The sequence below is a fragment of the Xyrauchen texanus genome, chromosome 40 (genome assembly GCF_025860055.1).
Source record: "Xyrauchen texanus isolate HMW12.3.18 chromosome 40, RBS_HiC_50CHRs, whole genome shotgun sequence".
Classification (NCBI taxonomy): Eukaryota; Metazoa; Chordata; class Actinopteri; order Cypriniformes; family Catostomidae; genus Xyrauchen; species Xyrauchen texanus.
The window spans coordinates 17592829-17608741 of record NC_068315.1 but is presented as its reverse complement, the minus strand read 5'-3'; the positions used below and the strand labels follow the sequence as shown (position 1 = coordinate 17608741).

Here is a 15913-nt window from a genome sequence, read left to right as displayed (position 1 = left end):
CTGGATTTGACAGTTGTCTGATTGCATAACAAATGAACTTTGAAATGTGACTGATGTTTGCTTTTCCAGTTCAGCGAAACCTTGATATATAATAACTGGGGCATAGGCATTTTTATGTTTTGCTTTTTACTCTAAATGTTAAAACATCATCACCAGTGTAGTTTTTGAAATTATTGTGTATTTCAGACTAAAACAAACAATTGTCATGTTAACCATTTAAACCTTCATGTAGTGTAAAGGGATAGTTCACCCAAAAATGAAAATTCTCTCATCATTTACTCATCCCCATGCCATCCCAGTGTGTGGCAGGCCAGGTGGGTTGGAGCAAGAATGCAGAGGAGCGAGGCAGAGGTGTGCACCTGGGGCAAATGATCTCTCCCAGCTGTGAGTGATGACTGAGTGAGTATGTCGGGGATAATGCCTGGAGCAAAGCTGCAGTTGGGAGAGAGATGCAGAGAGAGAGACACACATTGAAGCTGTTTGTGTTTATGTCACTATGTTTTCAGTTTGATGTGGTGTCTGATTAAAGTTTTTTGAATGTGCATCCGGCTCCAGCTTCCTTCTTTCCCGACCGAACAGAGGTCCTTCACACAATGTATAACTTTTGTTTTTCTGCAGGACACAAATTAAGATTTTGATAAGTATATTTCAGCTCTGTTCATCCTCATAATGCAAATTAATTGTGGACAAAACTCTGAAGGTCCAAATATCACATAAAGGTATCATAAAAGTAATATATATGACTCCAGTGGCTTCATGAAAATATTCTGAAGCGATCCGATCAGGTTTTGGGTGAGAACAAACCAAAATATAACTCCTTGCTGTGAGGTGACAGTGCTACTCACTGAGCCTACAGAGCTGAGTTATTAAAAAATAAAAATCTTTGTTTGTGTTCAGCACAAGAAAGAAAGTCATACACGTCTTGGATGGCATGAGGGTGAGTAAATGATGAGATAATTTTCATTTTTGTGTGAACTCTGCATTAAATTAATTTAATGGTGCACATCCTTCATTATATGCCCCTTTTCTCTTTCACATTCTAAATGATCCCATTGCCATAGCAAACAGAAGAAAACTGTGCTTTTGGGTTAATATAGGTAAAGTGGGACAACTGATGAAGTGGGACACATATGCTTATTCTTTATCATTGTGTACACTTATCAGCCGTAACATTAAAACCACTTGCCTAATATTGTGTAGGTCCCCCTTTTGCTGCCAAAACAGCACCAACCCACATCTCAGAACAGCATTCTGAGATTATATTCTTCTCACCACAATTGTACAGAGCTGTTATCTGAGTTACTGTAGACTTTGTCAGTTCGAACCAGTCTTGCCATTCTCTGTGGGCCTCTCTCATCAACAAGGCATTTCTTTCCACAGAACTGCCGCTCGCTGGATATTGTTTGTATTTGGAGTAAATTCTAGAGACTGTTGTGTGTGAAAATCCCAGGAGATCAGATTAAATACTCAAACCAGCTCATCTGGCACCAACAATCATGCCACGGTCCAAATCACTGAGATCACTTTTCCCACATTCTAATGGTTGATGTGAACATTAAATGAAGCTACGGACCCGTGTCTACATGATTTTATGCACTGCACTACTGTCACACAATTGGCTGATAAGATAATCATAATGGATGATTGTTGGTGCCAGACGGGCTGGTTGGAGTATTTAATAACTGCTGATCTCCTGGGATTTTCACACACAACAGTCTCTAGAATTTACTCAGAATGGTGCCAAAAACAAAAAACATCCAGTGAGCAGTAAGTTCTGATGACAGAAATGCTTTGTTAATGAGAGAGGTCAACTGGTTCGAACTGACAAAGTCTACCCTAACTCAGATAACCACTCTGTACAATTGTGGTGAGAAGAATATAATCTCAGAATGCTATCCTGATATGCTGGTTGGTACTGTTTTGGCAGCATGAGGGGGACCTACCCAATATTAGGCAGGTGGTTCTAATGTTGTGGCTGATCGGTGTATATTCTCCCATTATTAAAAACCAGCACTAAGTTATTCCTTAACTAGTATGGGATGAAACAAAAGGGGTTTTAGTTCTGATGTCATTTCATGGGGCATGCATACCAAATATGGAATGCAGAGGTGAGAACATGCTACAGTAAAATGACAAAGCGTTCTGAGTCAAACCTTGTTAAGATTCTAAAATTGTGAAATATGATGGATAGACCCAGTGGCAGGGATGAAAGATAGTAAAGGGAAAAGGAAGAATTAAGGAAACAAAAGAGAAAAAGAAGAGGTTAAATCAATTTAATGAAGAGAGAATGAGGGCTGCCATATAAAGGATTAAATAATTTAGTAGCCTGTTTGAAATCAATACAAACCTAAACAAATTATTAACTGACTGATATCTAATAATATAAAGTTGTATTGTTATTATGCGTTTTATTATAATTACATTTAGAATTAATTATTGTTGTATTTAAAAGAAATAGGTGTCACACTTTACAACAAGGTCCTATTTGTTAATTTTGCATTTAAAAATAAATTAGTGTATGTTCAAATTAACATTAGCCAAGATTAATACATGCTGTTAAACTTATGTTCATTGTTAGTGCATGTAAACTAGTTGACTAACGTAATGAATGAAACCTTCTTGAAATGTATTTATTTTTTCTCATATAAATAGTGTAGTGGATGTCTTTAGCTGTTAAATAGTATTTTATGAGGAGATAAGCCATTTGGAACATAATTTAAAACAACACTAATAACAAATTATTAGAAAGTGTCCTGCTTTACCTGTTTTCACCCTATACTTTCCACAGTCTGTATATACTGTAGATCCTGAATGCTAAAAATTCTATAATCATGTTGCTTTAAATGTATATTAATGATGAATTCAAAAATTTTTTGCACGTCATCAGGTTAATACTTTATTGTATGGTTGTAGCTTGGACAGAGGGAGTAAAGAGAACAGAAGCAGAGAAATTAACTGTAGATTGTAGACTTGAATTGGCAATGTGTGCCAACAAACGTCAGTATTAAATGGCCACAAAGTTAACAAGACACAAATAAACTTTTCAAACATTTAACTATTTTGAAATTGCCCAAATATAATGTGGACCTCTAAAACAATGGCACAAGATTACATTTTCACAAAATACCAGACAATTTAGTCACATGCCTACAACTATGACCAAGTGCAGAACATATGTAGCTGGTCGATTTTAGCCACTTTGACTGAAAACTTCTAGAGGAGTCTTGTTCAGGGTGGACCAAGGTGATGCTATTTTGTCGTTGTGTTCATAACCTAATGTTCTTGTCTGATCTGCCATGTTTTTTTTTCTCCTTTTTTATAATTCTGTGCAAATAATATTCAGTAGTCTGTCCAGATGCTGATCGATAAATATTTTTTATTTATTTAAGGCTGAGGAGCCCACAAAGTCTCAAGTGACCTCTTTTAAGCATACTATCCACTGAAATTCCTTAAGTGTCTAAATGTCTGCTGATGGATGGAACTATAGTACAACATGAGTACATAACTCATTTTGATTTGAAGTTCCACCTTCAAAGGACGTTTTTATTCAAAATGGTATCACAATTTTTCTTTGTAAGTTGCGTTCAGATTATGTGCATATTATTAATATTAGCTTATTAAAAAAAATGCAAAGGCATCTTGAATGTAAACAAGTTGAATTATTGATCTAGTCATTTTATACCAGTTACTGATTCAGAATTTACCAGTTGATATTTGGGCAGAGGTTTAATACTCTCTGGAGACAAAGAAAAATACATTCAATTTGAGTTATTTAAGTTATTAATAATTTGAAAGTAGTAGTCAGATTTTTTACAATATGTGATTGTTAAACAAATGTCACTGACAGATTTAATTCTTACATACACAAATGCAATTTTTTACCAGTAACTAGTAATGGTAGTTGGCTGAATGAATTGGTGACACTTTACAATAGCGTTCTATTAATTAACATTAGTTAATGCATTAGGCATCATGGACTAAGAATGAACAATGTTTTTTTTACAGCATTTATTCATCTTAATTAATGTTGATTTATCAAAATACTGTTATTCATTGTTTATTCCTGTTCATATTGCATTAATTTATGTAATAGTATATATAGAAATTAATATTAACCAGGATTAATAAACACTGTAAAAGTTAACTATTGTGTTATTTAATTTTAAGAAATGCAACCTTATTGTAAAGTCTCACCATTTCATTTATATTGTATGTCATGGTGGAATAAATGCAGCAAATAAGAGGCCCAAAATCAAAGTATGATAGTAATCATCGAGGGAGATAGACCTTGTTTTGGTTTCCATTACCTTTACCAGACCCCCCCACCCCCCCTCTCTCTCTCTCTCACACACACACACGTTTGATGCAAACTTAAGGCTTGTAGCCACACCTGAGTGGAGCTACATGATCCACAACCATTTATCGCTTTTTTTACTTCAGGAAACAAACAGTGCTGCGGTTTCATTGCACAGTTTCAGCCACACTCACTTCAAAGGGAGAAGTTACATATTGAGAATACAAAAGGGAGAGGGTGTAGGGATGAAAAAGAGGTGGATATTGAGGGGCGGTAGTCAAAAAGCTTCTGCGATGCTTGGGAAAATTAAATAAGGCAACAAAGGAGCATTTATTTTTGGTTTAAGATTTAAAATTTGATAGTGAGTGGTTAAAATTAAAGTTTTCTTCAATGGAAAAAAACTGGAGAAAATGAAAATGAAGAACCGTATGAAGTAAAATGGAGAGTTCTGTGAAAACATCAGAAGATACTGAAGAAGTAATTGTTTCTCATGCGTTGTGGTTATATTGAAACCAACTTCCTTGACATGTCCCTAAGACTACTGTTTATATATATATGAATACCTCATAGCGGTTCAATATTACATGTTATTTTTCAAGTCAGCATATAGAAATGATCTGTCATACTGTCCGTTTTTTTTTTTTAACCTAATGACTAAATTACATTCATTTTCATGTGTACTTGAATATGAATATACAAGTACAAGCCTTGTCTCTCTACCAAAATGGAAAAATATGTAAATCAAACAAATAATATTGTGAAAAAATAAAGTTGTAAAAAAAACAAGAAAGTACAAGGGATTGCTCAAGCCACTCCAGTGCTTTAAGTCCCATAGTGCAAGCCCTGAAGGGATGTCTGGACTAACTGACATCCTCTACCTCTCTTCTTTCTGCTGTGGAGGAGAAGGAGAGCCAATCTGCTAACCAACAGAAATTGGTGGCTTGCTTGTAATGGATCTCTTTAGACCATTTGTTTCTAAAACTAACATTCACCAACTACCACCTCTTACAGGAATACAATTCTCTTTGTCTTTGTAAAGGAAGCTCTGTTCATGCTAACACACTGCCCAGCTGCACTTATCTTAATTTTACTACCATTCTTGCTGACACACACATTCTCTTTTTCGGTTTGCTTCACTTGGTTTCTTACTCCCAAATTCAGTGAAGTGGATGTAGTGTCTTTGGTGGACACCAGGGGGCAGTGGGGAGGAGAAGGCCACTAAACATGAACTCGACTTGTACGTTTCTTGTATGTTGTTGGAATAGATGAAATAATTGGCAGAAGTACCAGAGTACTGAAAGTACACAGACTTATTTAATAAATGATCATCAAAAATGATTAATATACCCACATCCTACAAACCTAACTAATCTGTCTCTATACATCACATGGTCAAATATACAGTGGATTCTAAATCACACACATTTGACCTTGTCAAGATGATCCTGGTTAGTGAAGGCATCACATAACAATATATTTAATCCATATGACATGTAGCTACACCATCAAATTGCTATGCTATGAGTGATGAAAGAAGAGCTTCATCTATGATTTCTATTTACTGACCTATTAAGATTATTACAGCTTTTTCAGGAATGATGATTATACGTAATAACTTCCATGGAACTGACCAAGGCTGATGCAGCACAAATGACTTCAAGTGTGCATGCCTACACCCCCAACACACCCCACAAATGCACATACACAAACCTGCAGGCATATATAAGCCAAAATACTGAAAAACACTTGACGGAAGTACCGATGTTTTAAGATATGAAACTATGAGCTACCCCATATTCTCCATGCACACACACACTGCTGCTGCATTATCCTTCCCTGTGAGTTGAGAATGTTGAACCTCTTCAGGCATAACATTTTGCTTTCAATAAAAAGCCCCATTTTATTACTGTAATCAGTATAATCAAAATAACTATTATTACCATCATTATTTTTATACTGTCCCTATTATGAGAAATAGACAGAACTCATTTAACTCATTTAACACATACTGTTAGCTGTTGTTGTTCTTATGATATACCTAATATCTGAATGACTCTGACAGGATGGATATTCAAGCTCTGTGGAGGTGCATCTTGGCAATGCCTGAAAGGGGTGTTGTATATGTTCTGTTTGCAACCCCTTCTATCCTTCTCACCTAGTGTCAAGAAACCCCTCACATTTTCCACCATATTTCATTCATATGCCTATGCTTTTGCTACTTTACAAATGAGAAGACCTGTGCAAAAGTGTTCGGTTAACAAAAAGGGAAAAACAACATATCCACCCTTAAAAGCCTACATAGCTGTTTAGATATATTCCCTTGCTGCCATTGTTAACTCACTTAAGGGTTGTCCTGCTTTGTGCTACTGCTGCCTCCACTGTTGTATAGGCTGGGGTTCAACACTAAAGGATGGGGCACTGTGCCTGGTAAAGGAGCAGCAGTGGCAGCGTAATTGAAAAAAGGCAAGAAGGGCAAGGGTTCTTTGTCCCCAGATGCCATCATATTTAGAGCCATTGGAAAGGCAGCAAGGTTATAGGGGTATGGCAGTAGCTGTGGGCCATACAGTAGGTGATAGGGGTCTGGATAAAAGGGAAGTTTAGTTGAGTCAGAGTGGGGTACCATCTTCCCAAGTGAAGGAAAAGGTAGGGGTCCTGAAGGGTAAGTCATCAGGATTTGCTCCTCCTGTTTCTTTCCAGAGCAGTACCCTCCTGGTATGATCAGGGGAAGTGTAAGCTCCTGGACAGGGAAGCCGGAGCCCCTGTGGTGTTCTGTAGGGGTGACAGAAGAGTGGTCCTTTGATTCAGGCTCTTCCATGGACACTTGAGGATGGAGCAGAATGTGGGAAGAAGGAGGATCAATCATCCCAGCTGAATTCGCTGGAAGCATGAGACCCTGTTTTTGTGTATTGTGCCTCTCTCTGTGTGTTTGGCATTGTTCCAGCTGAGTCTGCAACTGTAGGTCTAAGGGTCCTGGTGAGTGACAAGGTGACATTAAATACCTTTGAGAAGGTCCTTTCGGAGTGGTTTGAATGACAGAGCATGTAAGAGATGGTACAGGACTGAGTGGTTCCTCTTTGGGCACCAGCAGTGACATGTCCTCATTATTGGATTGTTCCTTTGACATGTTGGATGGATGTGTTATCTGTTGATCAATCTCCCACTTTTTTGCCAGTATTGTTGGCAAAGATAAATCTTGGGCTTGGTTCCTGGATTGAGGAAAGGTTCTTAGATCCTGAGCATCTTGTGAATCAGTGTAATCTTCATTCTGAATATTGTCACTTTGTCTCTGTGTGACTGTTCCGATACCTTTGCTAAACACACAACATCTGCCTGTTTTTAATGAAATGGGCCCGGATGGAGTTGTTTCACTTCTAATTTGAGGGTCTGTAAGCATTTGAGAAACATGGATTTGCCGATCGTGTGGTGTGGGGCTTCTTTTCTGTTGATCTAGTGTGTCTAAATTTCGTTTCTCTGGTGTCCTGTAGTCCAGGCACTCTGCACCATTCATTACTAGCACACTAGGGAGATTAGGAGATATTAACTTAAACCTTTCTGAACTGGAGCTGTGCATAACTTGGGATAACGGTGTACAAAGTGGACTGTTGATTTTGTCATTGGTTGACAGTTTTGGGCTTTCACAATTGCTGACTCTTTGGTGTTCTTTAATCTTCTCATCTAGTTGGTTGTCAGTGATTTGACAGTCTGGTTTTGAATAATATATGACAGACACAGGCTGCACTTGTTCACTATTGGTGTCTAAATCTTTGCTTAGTGCAGTCTTTGCTGTTGAAGGTATGTAACTTGGCATGTCTTGATTTTGCTGTGTGTTTTCAACCTCCGTTAAACTGCCTAACTCATGTCGCTTGAGGTGGCAGTTGAGTGCGGCAGAGGTTTTGCAGACCTTATCGCATTGTGAACATGTATATCTGATCAGAGGCCTCCTGCCCAAGCGAACTGGGCAGCCTTTCTCTAAGGATCTTCCATCCACTCCATTCTCATCACCTTTCATTTCCAGCTCTTTTCTCAGTGTCTGGGAAGTGAAGAAATTAGGGGCAGACTGAGGCTTGTTTTTAGGGTGCAGAGTTCTCTGATGTTCCTCTAGCTTGGACTGTGAAGGGAAAGGAGCTCTGCAAAGCATGCAAACAAACTCAAATAGATGTGTCAGCTCATGTTTGTCTCGCTTCCTCGGGCTTGAGAACCAGCGGCCACATGTCCCACACTCAGAGGCCTGACCTTCTGACCATCGTTTCTTGATGAAAGAGGAGGCTGTGTATTGATTATTGCATGTAGTCTGAGGGACAGATGAAGGGAGAGGGAGATCCAGCTTTCCATGTGTTCCCATTTCTTTTTCCTTTTCTGCCCTTGAAGGGACAGAAAACTTTTGTGGTATTTCTTTGACTTGACCTTTCTGTAAATTGTTAACTTCTTTCTGCACTTTCTTTGCTTCCTGGCTCCCTCTCACTGTCTCATCTGGATCTTCCCCATCAACCTCTTTGTTAAAATTTTTAATGAGCCTCTCTGCTTTCCTCATAGGCTTGAGGGACCGTTTGTAGTGCATTTTGCGCTTCCAGGCTTTAGCCCCCTGCAAATGAAGGGCCTTTCGCTTGGGTTTGTAGGAATAGTAAGGCCTCCACAGATTGTCCTCCACATCATGGTCATTTCTATCCTCCCTGACCTCCTGGCGGAAGAAGTATTTCCTCACCTTGCTTTTCAGTTTAGGGTTTTTCCATTTGCGCTCCCCTTCCATTCCTTCCTGGCTGGAGTTGTGGTGTTTATGTTGGCTATGATGAGTGTGCCGTTGTTCTCTCTGGTCCTCCTGTGAGAGGCTACTCTTTTTGGATTTGCTGCGTGTAGGGCTTTTGTCCCTCATTAGATCGGTTTCAGAAATGCTCCGCTTGACAATGGCCTCCTCCCCTATACGCACAGTAATCTGACAAAGTGGACCACTGCCTTTGATGTCTGAGCCCATTGTTATGGGTATTGCCTTAGTTGACTCAGTTTTACTGTGGGCTTTTCGTCCTTTGTGAAGTTTTTCTGTTGGCTGACTGATTTTTGAGACCTCAGGATCTAAATCGGCAGCATCCCACTCCTTGTATGTGTCTTTGTGCTCTTTCTGGCTATGTTTCTTTATCTGTTTTTGAGTTGTCTTTGCCACAGGGCGATTCTCAGGACTTCTTTTCCTCTCCTCAGATGGCATATTATTTCTATGCACAATGACAGAGGAAGAAACTGCAGCACTGTGCATGATGACTGAGGGTTTGCTGTGTGCAAATGTAATGACTGAAGAGACAGCTCCTTCTGGGCTCTTTGGAGTTTTGCCCTTGCCAATGTTATTACCTGACAGCTGTAAATCTGTCTCTGCCTCTCTGACTTCTACTGCCATGACTGTTTGGGGAGCATGTAGTTTTTTGCCCTGCTCTACACCCACTTTGATAGGGAATCCTTCATGTTCAGTCTTGATCTTGATCTCGTCTGGGGTTTGAAGATCTTTAAGGAAAGACTCCAATTTATTTGTGTCCAGAGGTGGTGGGGGACTGCCATCCAGAGTTATAGGCAGGGTAACTGATGAATCAGAAGTGAGTAGTCCTTCAGCCATTGGCTGACTGTATGTTTTATAAGGTCGCTTTAAAGACCGCATGGGCAGCAGGCAGTACAGTTTAAGAGCATTGACCTTCTGCTTGTAGCCGCCATTTGCTGTTTTCTCACTTGAGATTAGACTAGGGTTGATTCCATGAAAAGCCTTTTGGTGTGTTTTAAGGTTGTAGTAGGTAGGAAATACCTCCCAGCAAAATATGCACTGGTAGCGCCTTTCACCAGTGTGCCACACCTCATGTTTTGTGCGGTACTCAGCCAGAGCAAAAACCTTATCACAGTAGTGGCAGGGGTACTTTCTCCGCCATGAATGCACATTGGAATGACGCTTTAAACTCGACAAAGTCATGTAAGAGCGCTCACACACGGAGCAAAAGTAAATTATATGTCCATCCACCACTTTTACAAAGTGATCATCTTCCTCCAGGCCATCCGTGCAAGTCAGTGTTCCAGCATCAAGGCCATGAAGGTCTCGCACCTTCTTTATGGGTCGGCCAGTCCTTGTTCCTTGTCTAAGCTGTTCTGGCTCTGCACTCTCACTTTCTCTCTCCCCCTCCACTTCAGTCTGCTCCAGGGGCTCTTCTTTGGGTTGCGCTGGAAAAGCTGGCAGTCTTTGCCTGCAGGTGGCCTCATGGGATTGCAGTCTTTTATTATGGATGAAGGCTTTGCCACAGTGGCGGCAGCTGAGTACCCGTCCCCCCCGATGGAGACGCATGTGGACAGTGAGGGACGAGGCAGTGCTAAACAGACGGTGACACACCCCACACAGTAGTTCTGGCTTCGACACTGGCCTAAAAGAGTCATCGAAAGGCGTAGTGGGGAGAGTCAAGGGGGAGGAGGTAAGAGAGACAGATGAGGGGGAAGGAGGAGGAGGAGGGGTTGATGAAGAGGATTGAGGGTCGATGCTAGGGAGAGGGAGGCTCAATTCGACATGGAGGCTGTTTGACTTCCGTTTTTTGCTTTTTGAACTCTCTGTGTCCTTCATACCTTGGTCCTGGTAGGCTCTTGCACTAAGGTTGAAAAGTATGTGTGCTGTTTCTGTTGTTGAATGCTCTTTGTACACACTATTGAGACTAACCCCAGCTGTCTCTTTTGAATAGTCTATTTTATTAGAGTGTTGTAAGGGAGATGTTGGGTATCGGGAACCACTGTCATCAACAGAAAAGGACAGAGATGACTTGCAGTTCTTACTGACTGGAGCAGTTAGATCAACAGGCAAGGAGGAGGAGGAGGAAGAGCATGGCAGGCGTTCAGTTTTTGATGGTGTTTTGGATAAATGTTTGTCTCTAAATGCTTCCCCCAGCCATGTTGTGCCATCTGAGCCATCTCTGTCACGAACATTTGAAGAGGAAGTGGGATGGGATGAGGAGCAGCGCTTCTGTGCAGAAAAGCCTGGCAGACCAGCACTGAGGGGAAAACTAAGAGATATCCTCGTAGTTTTGACATCATCCACGTCATCAGTGCCCTCTCCCATCCTGTCTCCTCTCATCTGTTTATTTCTGTGTTTCATTGGATCCTTGTATAATACTCTGAGATGCTTTCCAAAGCTATAGTTTGCCTAAAACAGAGCACTAGTTAGGAGTTCTAGCTGTAATCCAGCAAGGTCCAGGAAAATGATTAAGAGTGTCAGTTCTAGATATTCATTCCCCACAGAGGTTGTTGATTGAAAGATGATGGAGAACAGGAGTGTCAGACCAAGAGTTCAAGTTCAGAGATGATGACTCTCAGATGTATGTGACATTGGGCATCTTTGATTATCTTGTTATAAAACAGGACAGGGTTGCCATGCACTATAAATTCTGCTCCAAGAGTGCAGTACAGGTGTGGAGAGACATCCTCTCCCAACATCATGATCCTAATCCTAATCCTGCAACAGAAAAGAAAATAGTTCTTATTAAATATTCTGTTTCATCAAATGCAGTATTGTTGTTTAGGCAAACACAATCAAGAAAGAAAGTGTTAGTATTATATACAAGAAAATCAAGTGAAAAAAGTATACATTGTGTACTAGCAAATCAACAGGCCAGGATTGAAAACAGACTTACTGCCTGCAAAATGCAATATGGTAATTATACACAGGCATCTTAGTCATACAAGGTTGGTTTCAGTCATCTCAGTTTCTGAATTTTGTATGATAAAATATGAAAATATAGAAAGAATCTTAGCAATTAACCCAACTGAGTCACAGCATTCTCTTTACCTTATTGAACACTGCTAAGACAAAATTAATATTTCCCCCTAACAGAGTGTTATTTATAGTCAGAGTGCCTCAAATGTGCCTGGGCTGAAAGCTACCAAAATATAAATGCCATTTTGAACTAAAGCATCTTGAATTTCTGAAAAAAATGTTTGGCAACTTGTACAGACACGTAATATAACGATAATATATTCTCTTTACTCTATACCATTTTAAAACTGAAGACCTCATAGTGTAAGTCATACTGTCATTTAGATTTTCTTTAGCAGTCTGAGAATGAATAGACCACAATGTTGTTGTGTTCACAAGTCCTGCTTGATTGCTCATTTAATTATCAAATCTTTCCCTCTACCTGTTTTCTAGAGTCTGAAATCAGTCTTAGTTAGCAGTAATGATGCGACAACAGTGAAAATCCCCAGTCATGGTTTTCTGCCTGCGTTTTAGCCAGGCAGGCAGGCCTCTGTAAAATTCCACAAGCAGCCCTGAACACACTGAAACTAGGTCAGCACTGTTATTGCAGAGAGAGAAAGAGAGGAGGAGGAGGGAGAGAGAGAGAGAGAGAGAGAGAGCGAGAGAGAGAGAGAGAGAGAGAGAGAGGGAAAGACATGGAGCGCAATGGAGAGAGAGACAGAGAGAAGTGGGGAAGAAAGAGAGATCCAGGCCTGGAGACAGGAACAGCCACAAACACACACTCAGCATGAACAGAGACACACACACAGAAACACATACACACACAGAGACAGGTGGTCAACAAGCTGCATGCTTACGCACACCCCCCTCAACACGAAAACACTTCTGCAGGCACACAGTCGCATATGAACTGGCTTGACTGTAAACAAGCGGCTTGACAGCTAGCTTTAACAAGCACACCACAAATGCAGATGCTGAAAGTGTGCAAAGGAAGTTTACCAGAAGAAGTATAATAATAGATGTTACATAAGAGTACATTTAGACAGACAGGAAGTATATGAGAGGGCAGATTAGTCTTGTCAAAAACTCGAAGAGGACCAAAAATAAGTGTAAAGATGCAGTAATGACTATTAAAGTAAAATCAATTGTCCTGTCCTGCACATGGTTATGACTACGGCTTGAAATCAGTTGACCCAACAAGGCTTGAGAATAATAAATTTTAACATGGCATTTGCGATAGTGAATGGACAAACACATCTGCCACCCCCTCATTTTCTCTGTACGTCTGTCCCTATTTATCTCTGCCTCTCACCTTCCTTTTCTCTTCGCGTATGACGCACACACTGCCTCTCAACAAACAGTCCCTGGCGCGAGAGACTGGCCAAGCATGACAGGGCCTTTGCCTCCGCCTCTGACTGCCCCATCTACTCAAACATGCAAGCAACTGAAAGAGTTAGAGCTGTGATATTAAAGGGCTAGTTTACACAGAAGTGAACATTTTGTTGTCATTTACTCTACTTCATGTTTTTTTTTTTTTTTAACTCAAATGAATTTCTTCTTTGAACTCAAAAGTTAGGCAGAACATTAGCTTCAGTCACCATTCACTTTAACTTTAAAAGGCCAACATTCTGCCTAACATCTCCTTTTGTATTCCACAGAAGAAAGAAAGTATTATGGGTTTAGAAAAGCATGAAGATAACAGAATTTTCCTCTTTGGGTGAGTTGTCCCTTTATAGGCACTGCACCCCTCAAAAATATAGTAAAATATTAGGGCAAGTCTCTTTGTAAAAATAGGCAAGTCAACAAAATCTTACATCCTTTCATATGGAGGAAATTAAAATATGCAGCACATTGGCATGATTAAATGGAAAATGCAGGCTTTTTTTCTAGATATCTATGTAAATACCCTCATTTTGTGCAAAATGAGACCACACGTTTTATGATGCAGTCACCTGTGGGTTAGGAACTGACAACAATCTCAGAGGAAACTGGGTTGTGAGCTAAAGGTCTTGCCTTAAGCCATGCGACTGAAAGAGACTGTGGACTGAATGCCGGTGAAAAAGGGTAATGTGTGAAAGCCGGCTGTTTCCGTGTGGCCATGATTGGCCCTACAGGGTGAGGTGGACTGTGAAAAGGGGGCTGTCCTTTGACAATGAACTCTGCACAACCCCCAGCCAAAAACATGGTGAAGCCAGCCAGAGGAGGGATGAAGGGAGGGGAATAGAGCAAAAGGAGGAGAGAGAGAGCTGTAGTTGGGAGATGGAAGCAGATGGTTAGAGGTTGGGATCTTGGTCCCTCTTCCATGCCAAGATCTCCTTATTTCCTCTCACCTGTCCCCCCTGAACAATTTATGGTATCTCTGTGATTTGGCATGACGGGCCATGCTCCAGAGATTCTCCCTGTGTTACACGCTGTGCTTGACATGGTCCACTGAGTTGAAACTTGACAACCTGATGCTGTAATATGATCAAGCACAATATTATAAAAACTGAACACTCCAAAACTGGAAGAAAATGGCACTCAGTGAAAATGCTCCACTGGTGACCTTGCAGAAGTTACTTTCCAAGATCATGTCTGAACCTGATTCCATATCGCTGTAGAGTTCCTAGCGCATTTAGTTAAGAAGACTCATTCAGCCCTGCCATGTTTCGATTGTAACATGGATACCTGTCTTGCTGCAGAATGTTAAAAATTTTGTGCTAACATGGGCAATCCATCCCAAGACTGAATAGAACATTTCCCAGGCTAGCTGACTTGAAGCCTTAAGCTGCGATAGGAAATTCAATTTGATCCTGGCGGAAAAACAACTTCTATAAGACCATCCAACTTGGCTGCTTTTGCTTTTAATGACCTCTGACCCTGTGGCCTGGAGGGGCTGTTACTTGTGTACAACAAGTATACTCTACACACGAACAGATAATATAAATCAGAACTCTTAACGACTTGTCAAAAAGTGAATGTGTCATAATTATCCTAATAACATCCACCTTACATAAACAAAAATGGGTGGATGCTGTTTTTAGGAAACACCTCTTGTTTGTTGATGTTGCACAAACTGGGCATTGATACATTCTACATTCAAGTCCTTATTTTTGGTTAATTTCATCATATGTAAACTTGCCACAATGTAAAGTATCTAAAACTAGGATAGAGATTTGATAAGAGAATCTCTAGAAAGTATGGCGCTTTTTTGTATGAGCGACTCACCAGCCCTGAAATTGAAGTGCGTGGTTCAGCCACAACAGCGGAGGATAAGGGAGATAGGCCTTGATTAGCGTTCACACAAATCCACTCACACACACACATTCTCATTTCTGGTTTCTACACTGAACCAAAACAACATCATTATGATATGAGTGTGCCACAGAAACACAAGACACAGGAAGACAAGAAGACAGAGAGATATAGACGAGAGAAAAAGTCTCCTTCTCACTCCCATTCTCTGCTAGGCAAGCACACAACAAGACAACATACCTCGGAAAACCTTGTGCTGCATCTCGGCTGCGATGTGTTCTCTCTCTCACTCTCTCACTCTCCCTCCCTCGGTTAGTGTGTCCTCATCTGCATGTTCCCGTGTGCTTGTGTGAGTGAGAGAGAGAGAACACAGGGAAAGACGCGCTCGTGCACACGGGCAGCACTATGTAGAGACAGAGGGCAGGAACGGCTCTCTCGCACTCTGACTCTCCCCCTCCTTCTCCCTTTCTATCTCTCCTTCCCTCTCTCTCTCACTCTCACACTTCAGTTTGCCACTTTTCAAGCCCCCCTAGCCTTGTACCCTTCACTCACCCACACCCCCGTTACATTCTCAAGCTCATTTGAATTCCAAATCACTTTTTTATTTCATATTTGTGTTTATTGGAAAGAGACACACACTTAGACCATGCACACTCTCTACTCTATATACACCAAGCATGATGATT

At 40.6% G+C, this 15913-nt stretch overlaps 1 protein-coding gene across 1 annotated transcript; it reads right to left on the bottom strand.

Annotated features, from left to right (window-relative positions):
- Positions 1–2879: 2879 nt before the first annotated feature.
- LOC127633360 (zinc finger and BTB domain-containing protein 38-like) lies at positions 2880–15623 on the bottom strand. The gene is made up of 2 exons (XM_052112392.1): positions 15468–15623; positions 2880–11753 (listed from the first exon to the last, which is right to left on the bottom strand). Exon 2 carries the CDS (start codon positions 11394–11396, stop codon positions 6636–6638), a length of 4761 nt encoding a protein of 1586 aa, XP_051968352.1. The 5' UTR covers positions 11397–11753; positions 15468–15623; the 3' UTR covers positions 2880–6635.
- Between the last annotated feature and the right edge of the window lie 290 nt (positions 15624–15913).

What these genes read in the sequence shown, in the direction of transcription:
- LOC127633360 (XM_052112392.1), bottom strand. Translation starts at nt 11,396, where the DNA reads ATGAAACACAGAAATAAACAGATGAGAGGAGACAGGATGGGAGAGGGC.